Genomic DNA, 15,886 nt, shown 5'->3' with positions numbered 1-15,886 from the left:
ACTACAGTAGAGTATTGCAACTTTTATTGTTTAAACCTTTATTTTTTCCTAAATAGTCTTAAACAGCATAAGGAGAAGTGTCCTTATTAGTTGTGAAACACATGGCATATATTCTCAGAGGATTTCTTCTCTTTGGACATTTTTAGAACATAGTGTTTCTTGGTTTCTGGCCCAATAAGTGCTCGTTGTTCTTCTCTCACCGAAAGTAATTACATTATACCAGTTAGTTTTTCTACCTTTGTCATTCATCTCACAAGGAGTTGAGATTTTTTCAGTTGCACGTAGACAATGATATGGTGCATACGAATAGATGGAGTATCCTTTTTTTTGATCTCGAGACCAGCACCCAGACATTTCTCCACAACAGCACCAAACTCTTCATCACTGCCAGCCTTACAAATGTCCATCGTACTACTCAAATGTTCTCCAAAAATCTCTTTTTATAGTTAAACAATACAACAACTGCAGTTAGGGTAATGTTCACCGGGCGAGTACAGCCACTGTTTGTGTCTGGTGGTTTGTTTACATGTCAAGGAGCATCATCCTGGGGTCCTCCACCACTGACTTGATCTTGCGCAGGAAAGTGACGGCCTCTCTTCCATCAATAAGACGATGGTCGTAGGTCAGGGCAACATACATCATGGGACGGATCTCCACCTAAACAAGAGACAAGGAGGCAACATTAGAAATACTCACACTAGTGAAGGCACACAGCTGTAATGTACGAGAGATTTGACAAACCAAGCCCATTGCCTAAAATTAAATACAGCAAATGTATCAATTTAATTATTCCATGATCTACTGAAGTTATTATTTAAATCACTTTCACCATTTATTTTCAATGAGACTATTTTATTGCTAAATAAGTTGTCTTATTGTGTATTTTATGTTTAACATTGAGAAAACAAACCTTGCCACCGATTGCTACGGGCCTGTCAAAGATGCCATGCATGCCTAAAATGGCAGACTGTGGTGGATTGATTATAGGTGTGCCGAACATGGACCCAAACACGCCACCATTGCTGATAGTGAAGGTTCCTCCGTCCATGTCCTCGACAGCCAGCTCATTCTTACGAGCCTACGAACAAACATCCACAATTAGATCAATCGCATAATGAGGAAATCTTTAAATGAAAACCTTTCACAAGTGGAAAAAACAAACAAAATGTGTCATAATACACAATATAAAGTATTACCTTTTCTCCCATCAAATTGATGGCCTTCTCAATATCAGTAAAATTCATTCCCTCAACGCTTCGGATTACAGGAACCACCAGACCCTGAGAGAGAAGTTATATGACTCAATTTTCTCCCTTCACATTAGAGACGAGTGAAGCACTTAGCATTACAATATAATGCACTTGTCTCACCTTTGGGGTGGCTACAGCCACACTTATGTCGACGTAGTCCCTGTACACAATCTCTTTGGTTGTGTCATCAATTACTGAAAACACAGAAGAAATATATTTATAATACATGTTATCACTACATTCTTCACCAAGATTCATTTCCTTTTCACGTGTGCCAGTTTCTGCTACATGAAAGTAAAAAGCTGAAGGTGAAACCCACACACTATTTCAGATTTGTAATTGGCAGCCAAACAGACCACCCTCCCTCCCCCTCCCCCTTGCTTACTGGGGTCTAAGTAGGTCAGGGTGGTCTAAAGGCAGTAAATAAGTTAGTGTTGGCTTTGAGGTTTGCCAGTGACATATACTGAAACTTAAATCATTTTCTTCACCACACACTCTTGCAGTGACTTGTACCCATACGTGCAAAGACACAGTCAAACTGACACCACAAAGTGAGGTTTCTCACTCCTTTAAGGTTTTATCTATACCGGCATTGACAGAAGGTTGGTCAGCCAGAGCGTAGGCAGCAGCCTTCACAAATGCAGACATGAATCCCAACTTGACATTGTGCTTTTTCAGAAAGGCATCTTTGTAAGTCTTCCTCAACTCTGAGAGGTTGCTGCAGGAAGATGGAAAAAGAAAATTCATAAATCAACTAACAATTTGGCATTAAGACAGCAAGCATATAATGACATCTGAATGTGATTATAGTTATGAAAATTAAAAAAGGCAGAAATTCTATAAGAGAAAAGAGAAAATGAATACACATTCATACCAAACATGGAACATACAAAAGGTGCTTTAAGAATGACTATCGTGTCACACAGCTGATGTGTTTGTATTCAAATCATTTTTAAGTTTTAGTTTAAGAAGCAGAGTATAGAACTAATTATATTTTTCGTAAAAAAATAAAAGTTTATTTATTAAAATAAGACCCGTTTAGTTTGAAACAGAAACACATTTAATAACAGGATAGAAAAATAAACAGAGATACTTTTTAACATTTTAACAATGTTTTGAAAAACAATCTGAAGTCTCTTTAAGGAAAATAAACACGATGCCTTTTTATGGCTATAAAAGAATGTTGGTGAATTAAAGCTATCGAAATTGGCCTGCTAATCGTTTCATCATTGCTCATTTTTCTCGTGTATCTCTCTTTTTAATTGTTTGTTTTCCTGTCTCTAACCCTGTTGAAGCTCTAGGGTTTCTCCGCTAACATAATTAGCCCCTCCCAAGACACAGACTCTCCGAGAAAGGAGAGAAGAAGCGATAAAAATCTTCACTTTCTAGAGCCTGTAAATCTTATTGGGCTGTCATAAAAGCCCATATCGGTTGAAGCAGCTCTTCCACTCAGAGCGCAGGTCTCTGTGGGCCCTACAGATGCTCCAGCCTCCTGCTCTGACTAGCTCCTTCGGCTCCAGATGAGCCCTAGCATGGGAAGTCTTCCTCCAGACCGTCAATGTCAATCTAATTAGGATACATAGAAAACCCTGAATAGCCGAAAGCTGACACCACACATTTGCGGGGAAAAGAAATCCTCAAAGTGTCCTCTTCAGCACAGGGGGCAAGTGCAGACAATAACATTTCCTTGTAAATTAATAAAACCCGTTTTAACAATTCTTATCTTCGTTTTAGATGGCATTACGACCAAATATTTACATTCCAGAGTTTAAGAGGATATCGGGTTTCAAAAAGCTTTTCCTATTGGGCAGATTCCAATCTATAACCATTTGTGTGAGTGTTGTTTTGGCTTTTAACAGGCAGTGTGTGTGTACCCTTTACACGCATGCACACTTACAAACATGTTTATAGATATTTAAGCAGATTTCAATTCAATTTCAAGCAACGGGGCACATTTCATACCTGATCGCTAAAATAGCATTGAGGGCTTAATATTTTAGGTCAACTGATATAGAATTTCCTACCTCATGTCGACCTCATTAAACGTGGTCAACATAGCGCAGGTGTTTTGTGCTTCCTTCAGTCTCTGGGCAATTCTCAATCGCATGCGGTTCATCTTAACCTAAAACGAAAAAAACCCCAAAAATGATCAGATTCAGAAAACAGTTGTCAACTCTTACTCTAAAAGTCTAAATGTTATTTAGGTGTTGTACCCTGCTCTCTGTCCTGGCTCCTTTAGTCGCTCCATCAGCTTGAGCCGCCGGTGCAGCAGGAGCGGCGGTGAGCTTGATGGCTGAAACTATTAGAAAGACATAAAGAAGCGGTTAGTATCTCTGGACGTCGGTTTAGTGGAACTGGTGAAAGCCACTGCCTACGATGATTAATCATGTAAGCTAGAGGTCAAGAGCAGATGTCAAGCAAACCAGTTCTCACATGACACAGACCGTCTGTCTCACGACAACTAACCTGGTTTGGTGTCCATAGCATGTGCTGGCACAGGTGGCACAGGGGGCATAGTGGTGGGAATGGGGCCCACAGCTGAGGGGGGAGGCGGTGGAGGGGGAGCAGCAGAAGGTGGTGGAGGGGCTGCAGCGGCTTCTGGAGCTTCTGCAGCTTTGGGAGCAACAGCTAAAGACACAGAAGTGGACAGTTAGTGTAAGACAGACTTCAACCCTCAGAGACACAACATTTCATTTTAGTTAGGCAGTTTAGAGTGTATATGGGCTCAGGACATTATGATCAACGCTATTATGTTATGTCTCATAAGTTGTTGCAGAAATGTTTGTGTTGATACCATTTGTGACAGAGATTTGGTGCCAATTCTAAACATATTTCACCGCTTGAGAATTGATTTTAAAAAATGGTCACAAAGTCCTCAAATACCACATTAAGACACCAATACCTCGAGGAACACCATAGAAAAAGGTGTGCTCTGATTTGCATTCATAAACTTTTGACAATTGGAGATTTCTGCAAGAATTGCATTTGTTTTGTTGCGATCGAATGACGAGCACTTCGGTTCTGGAAACTGCTCAGAATCCCCCTTTTTGTTAATGTTCATACATCCTGTGAAAGCCCTCAGTCTCTAGTTTGTAGTTGTAAAGTTTCATGAGGCCGTCATTATACTAGAGATCACAACAGCTCGTTTCATAGTGAGGTCAAGTTTCAAAATATGCTCTCATTACATGAAATGGCTACTATGGGGACTAACATCATCACAGATGAAAACAGTTGGGCTCATTGGATCCACAAGAGTCTCAGCTTTCCAGTCATATCAAACTCATGCAATTCCAACACTGTTTAGTGACCCTAGCATGCAGAAATATTCAAATACACCATTGTTTGTGACAAGCTAACATAACATGGTATCATAGATTACTTAGTATTTCTACTTTCATATGATATCAGTGTCTTCACTCTTGCTTAAATGTGTTTGCTATAGTCTGTTAAAGACAGTAAAGTCGGCCGCCAGCGATCTCGCAGGTCTTAGAGGGTTAAAGTATTGTTGTAATAATACTATTTCTTTTTTTATAGTAAAACTTTCAGTGAAAATACAATAAACCACCAACCTCCTTTTCGAAGTGTGAAGAGCGCAGTTCCTCCCTCGACCTTCCCTCCATCAGGGACCAGAAGCTCCACGATCACCCCAGAAGCAGGAGAGGGAACCTGCACTGATGTCTGATGGCAGGGGAAAAAAAACAAGAGTCAAAATATTCAAAAGTTAAAAAAATAGAATATATGTTGTGATTTGGACGGAGCCAAAGTAACGACTGTATGTAGTCAAGTGTCAACTTAAATATTCACAGGTCAGGAAAAAATGACACACTAGTAGGGATTTGCCATTTTTTCTTGTCTCTCACACCAGCACCAACAAGTAGGAATTTTTAAAAAGGTTAAATGTAATGCTATTTTGGGAAAAGAACAAACATGGTGAATTTTTATGACATTAACTAACGTTTTACCTTATCAGTCTCAATTTCACACACCACCTCATCCTCCGAGACGCTATCTCCAACAGCTGTAAGGAGAAATCTCTATTTTAGTATCGGAGCGCAAATTGACTAACTTTGTTGTTTGTTTAGTTTGGTTGTGATTTGGCTGGTATCTGAATAACAAGCAACTGTTGAGCCATCCATTATCTATCACCGCTTATCCTTTACAGGGTCAGAAGCAACTAATGTGCGTTATTAATAAAAGGAGTTACCTTTCTCCCACCTCACGTCTCCCTCTGTTACAGATTCTGCAAACGCAGGGGTCTTGACTGTGACAACTTCATCTCCTGGAGAAAAAAAGTCAAAGGAGATACATTACTTCACTCCACACATCAGTGGTCGTGATTCATATTCAGATAAGTTTAGAAATGAAAGGCATGATGGCTCCAACATACTGTGGGCTACAGACGTCCTGAAGTACTGGATTTGGAAGACGCTGGACCGGGGATCAGATTTTCTGGAGGAAAAAAAAACAACGGCACAGAAAATGTTTATTAAAATCAGAAGCCATAACAAAAAAACAAAAACGACTTCAATGGACTTCAAAGAGTGCAACAAAGTTTATGATTCAGATTTGGCTTGTGCGTATAGAGCATATGCAATGTACATGCTTTCAGTAAGCTGAACGTTGTTTATCACATCTACGGTGTGAATGGTGTATTTAATTATTGACAGTAAATGTGCTCATCCCTAAGAGTTAATGTACTTACACATGGTTGTTCAAAGTGATAGAATGGCTAGCTGGTAGAGCTGTAAGAAAATGGACAAGGGCATTATGTTAATAACTTCTTGCAGTAGGACTTTCCCCAATACAAAGTTTGGCATTTAAGACTTCATGCTTGAACAGTAACCACACATACCTGCCGTGGACCGACGAGCTAATGCATTACTCCCCTGTGACAAAATACAGATAAGCATTACAAAACATCTGCTATTTGTTTATGTGATCTGAGCAGAAAAACAACTCAACCGTGTCTGGAACATTGAAACACTGACTTCAAGGTCAATCACTAGCCAATGATGTGTAACAATGATCATAAATAACAGTTGTGACAACAATGGTTTCAACAACAGAGAGACAAGTCAGTGCTGTCGGTCAAAGGTTACTTCGTTGCGCTAGCTAGACGATGACCTTTGACACAATCAATACATTTATCTGGCAAACAGGTTGTATGGATTTGCATAAGAAGTGCACCAGTTTGTGCATTAAATAGATTTATATTTGCGCAGCTAACAGCTGCATTAAATACTAATGATCTACTACTGATCTTACTGACAAGCTGATAATTAGACATTCGCCAGGTGTTTGCTGATATTAGACTTTGCTTACTTACAGAAAGTTAAACTAAACAAAAAAGCCCTTAACATAATACTTACAGAAAGTCAGATAACGGAGCGTTGTTTTCGCTCATAAATCACAATATGACCTCAGCATGATAGCTAGCACCTAGCCAATCTACCCGTTAGTTTAGCTTAGTGTGGCTAGCATGTTTTACTAGCTACCAAAACATTATTGGAGGAGTTTGCGTAACTGAACAAAGACAGTACACTTCCTGCGTAGGTCAAACACTTTCAACATTTATGCCAAACTGCGAGACCAACTCAACACAGAGGGCACTGCTGTTAACTTTAATACAGACTGCAGCAAGGACTTGAGAAGGGAAGTGTCATACTGTCCTTGGCTTGCAATGTTACGGCTTGACCGTGGCCTACAGCTAATGCTAATGCTAATGCTAGCTCTGGTAGAGCTGAACACACAGGAGCTGCCTTCAGCCCATACAGCGCAGAGTCCTGTCGCGAGTGGCAACGACAACGTTGTACCTGCGTGTTGCCTACCTGGTGGATGACAGAGAAGGAACGGCCAAACTTCCTGGTGAGACACCGGGAATGGGATAACATGATAGCTGTGTGACAGCAGGCTGTCAGCGGAAGGGAACTCCGGTCACACCGACAAGCCGGACGAGCAAGAAGCAAGGAAGTAGTGTGGGATAAACCATGTGCTCCAAGTGGAGGGGGGGGGGGGGAGGAGGGGGGAGTCCTCACTGTGGTCCCTTCTGACCCCCTCTACACTACTGTCTCTGCTTAATAATAATAATAATCCACAAATAAAGTGTAAATACGTTACACCTGCAACCACCTTTACAGACATATAACAACGTTAAACTAGAGAGTGGAATAGAATATAAGTAAGATAATATAAAATAAGATCAGGGAATGCATACAGGTGCGAGCATTTAATGTATATAAAGGTGGTAGGAATGGAATAGAAAGCGAACATTTAAGTTAAGATGACTTTTTAGACTGAATAAATCATCTTTGAGTAGGCTATTACCTCCAAATATAGTGTGGACAGTAGTCCTGTAGAGTGTAGTGAGGATATTATCTTTTTATTAAGTTTATGATTTATATTTTCATTCATAATTAATTTATTGTATTAACTTATTTAACGTGTGTACTTTAGTTTTCACTAATTTCATTCAGTTTTCTTTGTTTTTTGTTGTGTTTTTTTCTTCACTTCTGGTCCACCAATTGCCCTTTGGAGACATATCAAATGATTGAGTGATTGACGAATAGCGATAGAGTATCCTTTTTTGATTTATGTATGCTTACATCATGTATGCATGCACATTTTACAGCTACAGATGAATATCAGAATTATTGGCATTTGAATCGTATCTCCAAATTACCATTGTTATTTTTTAGTAATTCAAAAGGCTTCAGCCACCTATTCCTTCCAACACCTTACACATACTTTCTTCCTCTTGACATTATGTGGGTGATGTGCTTTCACATAGCCACGCCCCAGCTCCGTCTGATGGCTCGACTCTCTCTCACTCCTACTGTCCAACTCACAGTCTGCGCAGGCCATCAGCTCGGCAGCACGTCCCGGCGCAACAGGTAAGGTCCCATCACAGCCGCTCACTCTGTCTCTGTGCACCGTGGTGAAACTGCAGCCTTGAGGGTGACAAAGTGCATGCCTGCAGCTCACCCCGCCTCATCACTTGAGCTTGAGTTTAGTGGTTTTACACGAGAAGTGCTTTTGACACTCTCACGCATGCTTTTACAGTACAGCTGACAACTATAATCACATGTTTGGTGAGTTTTTTAATTTAATTATAAAGTGTTTATTGACTGTTAATTTATTTATTTATTTATACATAGAAATATAATTGTTTTCGTATTGAGACTATGTATAGTTTATATAGTTTCATATTCAAATTAGTTTAAAAAATAATAATTCCATTTTATGTTCTTATTCAGGCAGTGAGCGTCAGCTATTTCACCATTTATCCACAAACAGAAGGTCTACAGCCTGTTATATTGCAGGGGAATTTAAAACAGTAAAGAGTAAAGAAACCATTACAATGAATCATACTGTCCACAAATTATAGGATAGTTAGATTATCTCGAACAACTCTGTTTTGTGGGATAACAGAGTTTTTCTTACATAAGGGAGTTTGATCTTTCTGATAGAATGTTTAATGATATTAAAAGTAGGAAATAGAAACAAAAGTGCGTCTGATCTACTGTCTAGAAGTAAAAAGTACAATGTTTTTTTCAAGTCAATACGTTCATACAGAAGTATTTAATTAATTAATTTAACATGCACTTGCAGCCTATTGTGTGAGTTAATGTACTACAGCACAAAAATAAAAATAAAATAAACACTTAAAGAGATTAAAGCCAGCATAGAATCAGTTAACACTGAAGATCATCTCTTGATCATTCCTTAAGATGAAAACCAGAAAAAAAATAAAGAGGTTTTCACGATATTTTCTTTTGTAAATAATGTATACACAGAGCCGTTTCTTGTGCGTGGTCTATTGCTTCCAAAAGCTGTAATTTACCATTCATGGGTGTAATGCAGTTGTTCTTTTTATCTTTTGTGTCATCCATTATTACAACCCCAAGATGAAATGATACAAAAGAACGCACTCTCTTATTGCATAAGATCAAGGATATTTTCTTCTTTTTTCACAGTACTGAGGATCTTCGAAATAGCGTAGGGTTCTTTGATTTTCTATCCTATGTAACCGTAATTCTACATTTGCTTGTTAATGTCATCATTTTGAAATCACAAGTGTAATTTCAGGTTTTCTTAACAAAATGTCGGAATTACCTACGAAAGTTGTATTTAGATTAATGTACAGTTTAATCATTTAACAAATGAATATAATTTATCTTTGTTATACCAAAGCATAAAGAGACATTACATGCTATTATCATAACTGTTTAAATTAAATGTCACTGTTCAACAACAGGCAGAGGCACAAAAAAACATTAAGATGCAGACATTCTTTCTTTAAAATGTAAAAGTAAATAAACAATATCAGAATGCACATACAGGGTTTTAGAACAATAAAGGGCTATAGCACATTTTTTCGTATTTACATTTTTTATTTTTTCATTATCAATTGTCTTAACTGTGTTCCATTGTTCTGTCTTTTCAGATTCTTGCATATTAAATAACTCTGATTCTGCAACGTGTGTAGCCGAAACCCCAGACAGTTTTCTCAGTGAGCATGAACCTCAGTCTGTCCGACCAGAACATGCACAACTCCAGTGAAGGCTGCCTCGAGGATGACAAACCTGATGTCATGTTGCCTTGCTTCCGCAGAAATATGTATGACGAGCCTCTGGCCTCGTACTCCAGCGGTTCCATCATCTCTCAGCTCCTCCGCAAGACAATCCACAATAAAAGGGCACTAGATGAAAGCCATTTCTACCTTTCCAGCTCGACTGCCGCTGACTCCGGTCAGGAGGACCAGTGCAGTGTCTCCTCAAAGGACAGCACGGTGGAAGCTGCCTCCCCCAGCGCTCACGTTTCCACGGGAGCCAGCATGGAGGGGGAGCATCCCATGACTGACCACCTGCAGGCCAAGAGGGCCAGAGTGGAGAACATTATCAGGGTCATGGCGGGCTCTCCCAACAGCAGGCAGCATGGAGACAGCGAGAGGTCTGACACAGATGCCAGAGACACCAGAGAGGCCAGAGAAGCATACAGGGAGAACAAACGTAAGCAGCGGTTGCCTCAGCATCAGGAACACAGTGTTGGAGGACCAGCGAACAGAAGACCTGGAAGCAGCAAAAATAGTGATAACTGCAACAACAAGGATGAGGAGTGTCACAAGCTGAAAGAGCAGCTCCACAGCATGCAGAGGCTGCTGCGTCAGCTCCAGGAAAAGTTCCTTCAAGTTTACAACCAGGAGGACCCTGAACACAATGACAGAGATGAGACAGAAGTTGTTGAGCACGACACTCTGGGAGAAAGCACAGAGTCACGCTACGCAAGCACAGAAGATGATTATGAAAGGAAGAATAGCAGAGTGACTGCAGAGTGTAAGGACCGAATGAAAGTAGTTGGGTATCTGGTGCACCAGAGAGAAAATCAGAACCTGCAGGAGACCCTGAAGCAGGAGCTCTCCAGGGCTGTGAATGACTGTGTGGACAGAGTGTTCAAGAAGGTGTCCTCCACAGGGCTGGATCTGTCCCCTCAGCAGCGCATGTGCTCGTCTCCCGAGATGCAGATCAGCGTGGGTGCAGACAGGAAGAGCCAGCAGGCCGGCTCCACCCAGGAACAGCCCCAGGCTGAGGAGGCTGCAGTGAAGCCCCGCTCTTTGGAGTATTATGAAAGCGTCGAGGCTCAAAGCCCACAGGACCAGACGGAGGCGCTCTCATTGGTGGTCCGCAAGCCAGCCATGACCCCTCTGAGCTCAGTCACGCCAACAGTGAAGAGGCCCTATCCCGTGCACCAGACACCATTTCAGTTCAGTTACAGCACCCCTCTGCACGACAGTCAGATCCTAGAGCATCTTCTTAAGTACGGGCCACATTCCAGTTTCGGGGGTCTCCCTTGCATGCCCCCCTCAATGGACAGGACGTCCCCAGACTCAGTAGATCTGCCCTGGGACACCATCGCCATGAGGTCCAAGGTGACATCCAGCCACCTCGGCCACCACGCTCGTGCCTCCACCCTGGGGGCAGTGACAGTCGACAATATGTGTCTCCCTCACGTCAAGATCGAGTGCGGTGAACTGCAGAGCATGGCGGAACGAAACCCCTACATGTCACTCAACATATCCTTTCACCTAAAAAGAAATATTTCATTGTTTTTTTTGTCTTGATGCAGGATTTAGAGCTATATTGTTTAATAATGATGATAAAAAAATAGAGACAATAGTCAGATGTTTGTTTGTAGGTTTAAAGTGCAGTGATGTAAAAAAAAAAAATTCTGTTTAAATACAAAATATCTATAATAGAATGATTACATTTTATTATAAATCTTTTGACATAAGACAAAAAAAAATCTACTTGCACAGAATTTGCAGTGAAAACCTTGAAGTCACATCATATTATTCTACATATTCCCACTTCAGCAGGGTATGTTTCGTAATATTTTATACATGCTGTATTTATCTTTTTATCTTATACAAACTCCCTGTATTTCAGCTCTTCCATTTGAACAATGGCTGGTTGAGGTTCATTGCAGCATGGGCAGTTCCAGTAACAAACTTCAAGGAGAATTTTTTCTTTGATCTTGCTAACCCCATAGAAAATTACAGCGTCTTCTTTAATCTGAGCAGAGTAATGACTTTAAGTTTAGAAAAAGACAAATAAAAAGGAATACAAGGCTTTGATAAGAACTGCCAGGAACAAAAGCCAATTTTTCAAAGGCAGAGAAAGCATCGGTTTCTGTTTCAGGAAGCGTCATTTTTTTAAGACTTGAAAAGGTGCAGGATCTATTTCTCCATCATCAGAGTGATAGGGGTGCATCTAAAAGGTCACATCTGAGTGCTGGTGGAAACCAAAAGTGCCTCCCAACCATAACACTTGAGCTCTTGTCTTGAGCATTTGTTGTTGGATACCTTTGTCAGAATGTACATGATTGAAATAGAGTGCGAGATGACAGTTTGTTATTCTCATAGGAACTCAAAGAAAATCCCTCTGGGATAAGTTTTTCGATTCAGAGAAAAATATGTTGATTGTTTTTTTTTTTTATTATGTGTTTGCTGTCATCCACAATCAATAGGATTCAAATAATATCTACATTTCTTCATTCTTTGCTTAAGTTAATTGAAATAAACACTTACTTTGCTATCGCTCTTTATAAGTAATGATTCTAACATAGTGACAGAAGTGTTGTTGATTCTCTTGTCGCACGGCATAAGAGAGGAATATTACGTAGTGCCTCTCAGGATTTGCTTTATCTTTACAGAGCAAAGAGCTCTGCTTCTCTTTGAACAATACCACATAAATCTTTCATCCCAACTTCCGTATTTCAAAGGAAGGGTTCCCCTAATAAATGTATGGCGTGGTGACCTGATAAGGAAATATTATGACCTAAGGCGTGGTGGTGGACTACAGAGGAAATGTTCCTGAGCCTCTGTATTGCCACAGGGGGTAAGCTTGAAAAGGTATTGAATTTCTTAATATTGGCAATAAAGGATGTAATAATGTTTTAAACATTTTTTACAACATTCCAAATTTTTTAATATAAGCCTACCACATAACCTAAGAAACAATTTAGAAAACATATTATCTGTAACGTTTTTCCAATTTGTGCGTATTCTTTGTAGATGAAAATATATATAACACCATATGTCGTCTTTTAAATCAACTTAATTATATCAGAAAATCAGCTCCTTTTTTCAAAACATTTCAAAACAAGCCGTCTTAACTGCCAGGCATGAAGTGCTTTGCTCTCTAATTAAAAATCCCTAATCTAATTCGTAATTCTGTTTTGCCAATAAGCACATGTTAGGGTCATTATTGACTCCCTGGTTAATGCCGAGCTGTTCTTTAGGGAAATTCAATTTAGCTGAAGATTGAGGCAACACAATACTCTGGTCTGCTATCACTTTGCACAGGACTGTATGCTGCGTGTTGTATTTAATTGTCAAGTTTCTTTGCCTTAACGTAAATGTGAACATCCAGGAGGGTCTCACCCCGAGTCATCTGAAGAAGGCAAAGCTAATGTTCTTCTACACCCGCTACCCCAGCTCCAATGTGCTGAAAACCTTCTTCCCTGATGTCAAGGTAATTCATTTAAAAAAAAAAATCTCACTTTTTTTCATTTAACGTGTCAAACAAACCTGCAGGATTGTTTGTCCTGCGTTTAACTCCCCGGTATCTACTTGTCAGTGTGTGTTTGGGACAGAAAAATCAGCAGTGTGTCGGAGGAGAGAAACAAAAACGCAGAGGGTTTAAATAACAAAGCCACTGAGCTGCTAGTATGTCCTGGGGGCAGAGGGAGATACAGGGGCATTCTCTCTTTAAAAAAGCCACTCCAGTCAGCAAATGGAGTGACAAAGGACTCTGTAGGCAAGGCATTGCTATTGAGTGTCAACAGAGAGTTGGTATTAGAGACTTGTGCGGCAGCAACCAGGCGGCGATGAGCTGGCTCTAAACACAACATCCTGTGTATTTTGGCCTTGGGCTCGTGTCATGCCTCCTCTTCTATCTCCTCTTTTTGTCTTCTCTCTTGTCTCCTTATCTGTCTCCTGTCGTTAGCTTTTCTCATTCATCCTTTTAATCACTGCTTCCTTCTTTTTAGTCTTTTCTAATAGGAACAGTACATCCTTCCTGCTTATGTTTCAAGCTCACACTAATACGTACTCTCTACGCCTCCCTTGCAATTTTCTCTTGAGTTTCTCTTCCATCTCCTCTCCTATCTTCTCTCCTTCCACCACGGCCCTGGATCTCTGAGCCAGTGCGGGCCCCTGCCTCTCAATCTGCTCTGACCCCCGGGGTCAGGGGGGAGGATGCTGTGCTGCAGCCCTGCGAACGTCTCCTCCTTGCTTACAATCCTGTGGTGGGAAGTGGCACTGAACAAAAGAGCTCCTAATCCCAGTGTCTGATTCCATCCTATCAGCCCGAGTCAATGAGAGGGAAGCTTCCTTCTGTCCTTATGCTGCCGCTTTCTCACCCACCACACCAGAGAGAAGAAGCGTCTTTGATGCCTGCCCAGCCCTTAGGCATTTTTTTCTGTCTTTCTGGATGAGGAGATAGAATAACAAGACTAATGTCAAGACTGAGTTTAGAAATACAGAGCCCTGACAGATGTTTTTTCACCCCGGACATCGGTGGGAAAAGCTCAGAGCAATTAATGTCGTGCAGATTGACAGACCATTTGGTGGCATTTTGCCCTACAGGTACCAAATGCTGGTTTTCAGTCAATTATGGAAAGGGTGGCTAATGTCAAAGCGTCAGACGGCCATTTAATTTTTAATTGAAAAGCATAGAGATTCATATTTTTTAATTTCTGCATGCTCTCATTGAAGTCCAAAATTGAATTCTAAAATTACACTTTTAATTTAGCCCGAAAAGGAGGATCTCTGCTTTCATTTGCCTTCTTCACAGAGAGATCAAAGGTCAGAAAAGCACTTCTGGTGCTGCTAGAGGATTCATTGTTTTGCTCAAGGACACTTCAGCTGCAAATTATTGTCAATGTAGAGGCTTCGGTTGCCCGTCTGCTGTAAACATATGAATGGTCTAAAGACGGGTTTCTTTTTTCTTTCTCTCCAGTTCAACCGTTGCATCACCTCTCAGCTGATCAAGTGGTTCAGTAACTTCAGGGAGTTCTACTACATCCAGATGGAGAAGTTTGCCCGCCAGTCCATCGTTGATGGCATCAGTGATGTCAAAGACATGACAGTCAGCAGGGACTCGGAGCTGTTCCGGGCACTGAACATGCACTACAATAAAGCCAATGACTTCCACGTAAGTGTTATTCAGTAGTCATTCCTCCTTCATGTTGCAGTTTGTATTGTTTTTTCACATGCTAATTCAGCTGGAATCTTTTTCTTCTAATAGAAAAAAACACAAGTCAGACTCTATATCTTAAAGCAGAAGGCATTTTGTGGAAAATCTAGTTTCTGTTTGTTCAATGTCCCCCAGATAAGATAGGGGGGTGGGGTTCAGACTGTTCATAAAACGAAAAAAAAAAAGAGAGAGAGAGAGAGAGAGAGAGAGAGGGAGAGAGAGAGAGAGAGAGAGAGAGAGAGAGAGAGAGAGAGAGAGGAGAGAGAGAGAGAGAGAGAGAGAGGAGAGATAGAGAGAGAGAGGGAGAGATGGGAGAGAGAGGGAGAGGATAAGAGGAGAGAAGAGACGGGGGAGAGAGGGAGAAAGGAGCCGATGGAACGACAGTCAGCAGCTGCAGCAGAGATGAAGCTGCTGGTGTGTCTGCGGCCGCAGGAGGGCAGAACTCCTGTGACACAAAGGTGTTCAGGACTTTACTTGTATATTATTTTCCCAGTGTGGTATTAATACTTTTACTTAAGTAAAGGATCTGAATACAGACTCATATCTCTTACAATTGGATATGTTAGTTAAGCACTAACTCAGCTTTATTTATGAATATTATTAATATTCAACAGTATTTTATTATGATAAGAAATGACCATTTGTTTGTGTTTTCGCTGGATCCCTGGATTGCTTGCGCCGTGCAGCCAACATACATTTTGACATAACTGTCGAGCCTCCAACACTCTCCACCAAGCGCAGGACAGCAACAGCAACAAGCAGCTGCTTGTTTTTTCGTAAAAGCTTCTGCAGTAGGTTGTTGGTACATTGCATGATAGTTTGAGAGCTGAACTTGAGTTTCTGCTTCCGACTCCCTACTCACGTGAAATGGGCAGGGTGTGT

The 15,886-nt window shown here is 40.8% G+C and overlaps 2 protein-coding genes across 2 annotated transcripts; one reads left to right on the top strand and one right to left on the bottom strand.

Annotated features, from left to right (window-relative positions):
• Window positions 1-7: 7 nt before the first annotated feature.
• dlst (dihydrolipoamide S-succinyltransferase) lies at window positions 8-7,229 on the bottom strand. Its single transcript, XM_029461267.1, has 15 exons — window positions 7,079-7,229; window positions 6,103-6,136; window positions 5,953-5,992; window positions 5,638-5,699; window positions 5,455-5,529; window positions 5,213-5,268; window positions 4,820-4,928; window positions 3,717-3,878; window positions 3,464-3,549; window positions 3,275-3,372; window positions 1,838-1,968; window positions 1,371-1,444; window positions 1,197-1,280; window positions 911-1,078; window positions 8-657 (listed from the first exon to the last, which is right to left on the bottom strand). Exons 1-15 carry the CDS (start codon window positions 7,139-7,141, stop codon window positions 523-525), a joined length of 1,377 nt encoding a protein of 458 aa, XP_029317127.1. The 5' UTR covers window positions 7,142-7,229; the 3' UTR covers window positions 8-522.
• An 832-nt stretch (window positions 7,230-8,061) lies between these two features.
• On the top strand, window positions 8,062-15,148 carry prox2 (prospero homeobox 2). Its single transcript, XM_029461192.1, has 5 exons — window positions 8,062-8,140; window positions 9,694-11,319; window positions 13,172-13,279; window positions 14,768-14,962; window positions 15,140-15,148. The coding sequence occupies exons 2-5, from the start codon at window positions 9,766-9,768 to the stop codon at window positions 15,146-15,148; spliced, it is 1,866 nt and encodes a 621-aa protein (XP_029317052.1). The 5' UTR covers window positions 8,062-8,140; window positions 9,694-9,765.
• The last annotated feature ends 738 nt before the right edge of the window (window positions 15,149-15,886 follow it).

Source organism: Cottoperca gobio, chromosome 22 (genome assembly GCF_900634415.1).
Source record: "Cottoperca gobio chromosome 22, fCotGob3.1, whole genome shotgun sequence".
NCBI classification, from domain to species: Eukaryota; Metazoa; Chordata; class Actinopteri; order Perciformes; family Bovichtidae; genus Cottoperca; species Cottoperca gobio.
Note: the sequence above shows the minus strand (reverse complement) of the source record. Positions and strands in the feature narration are given on the sequence as shown.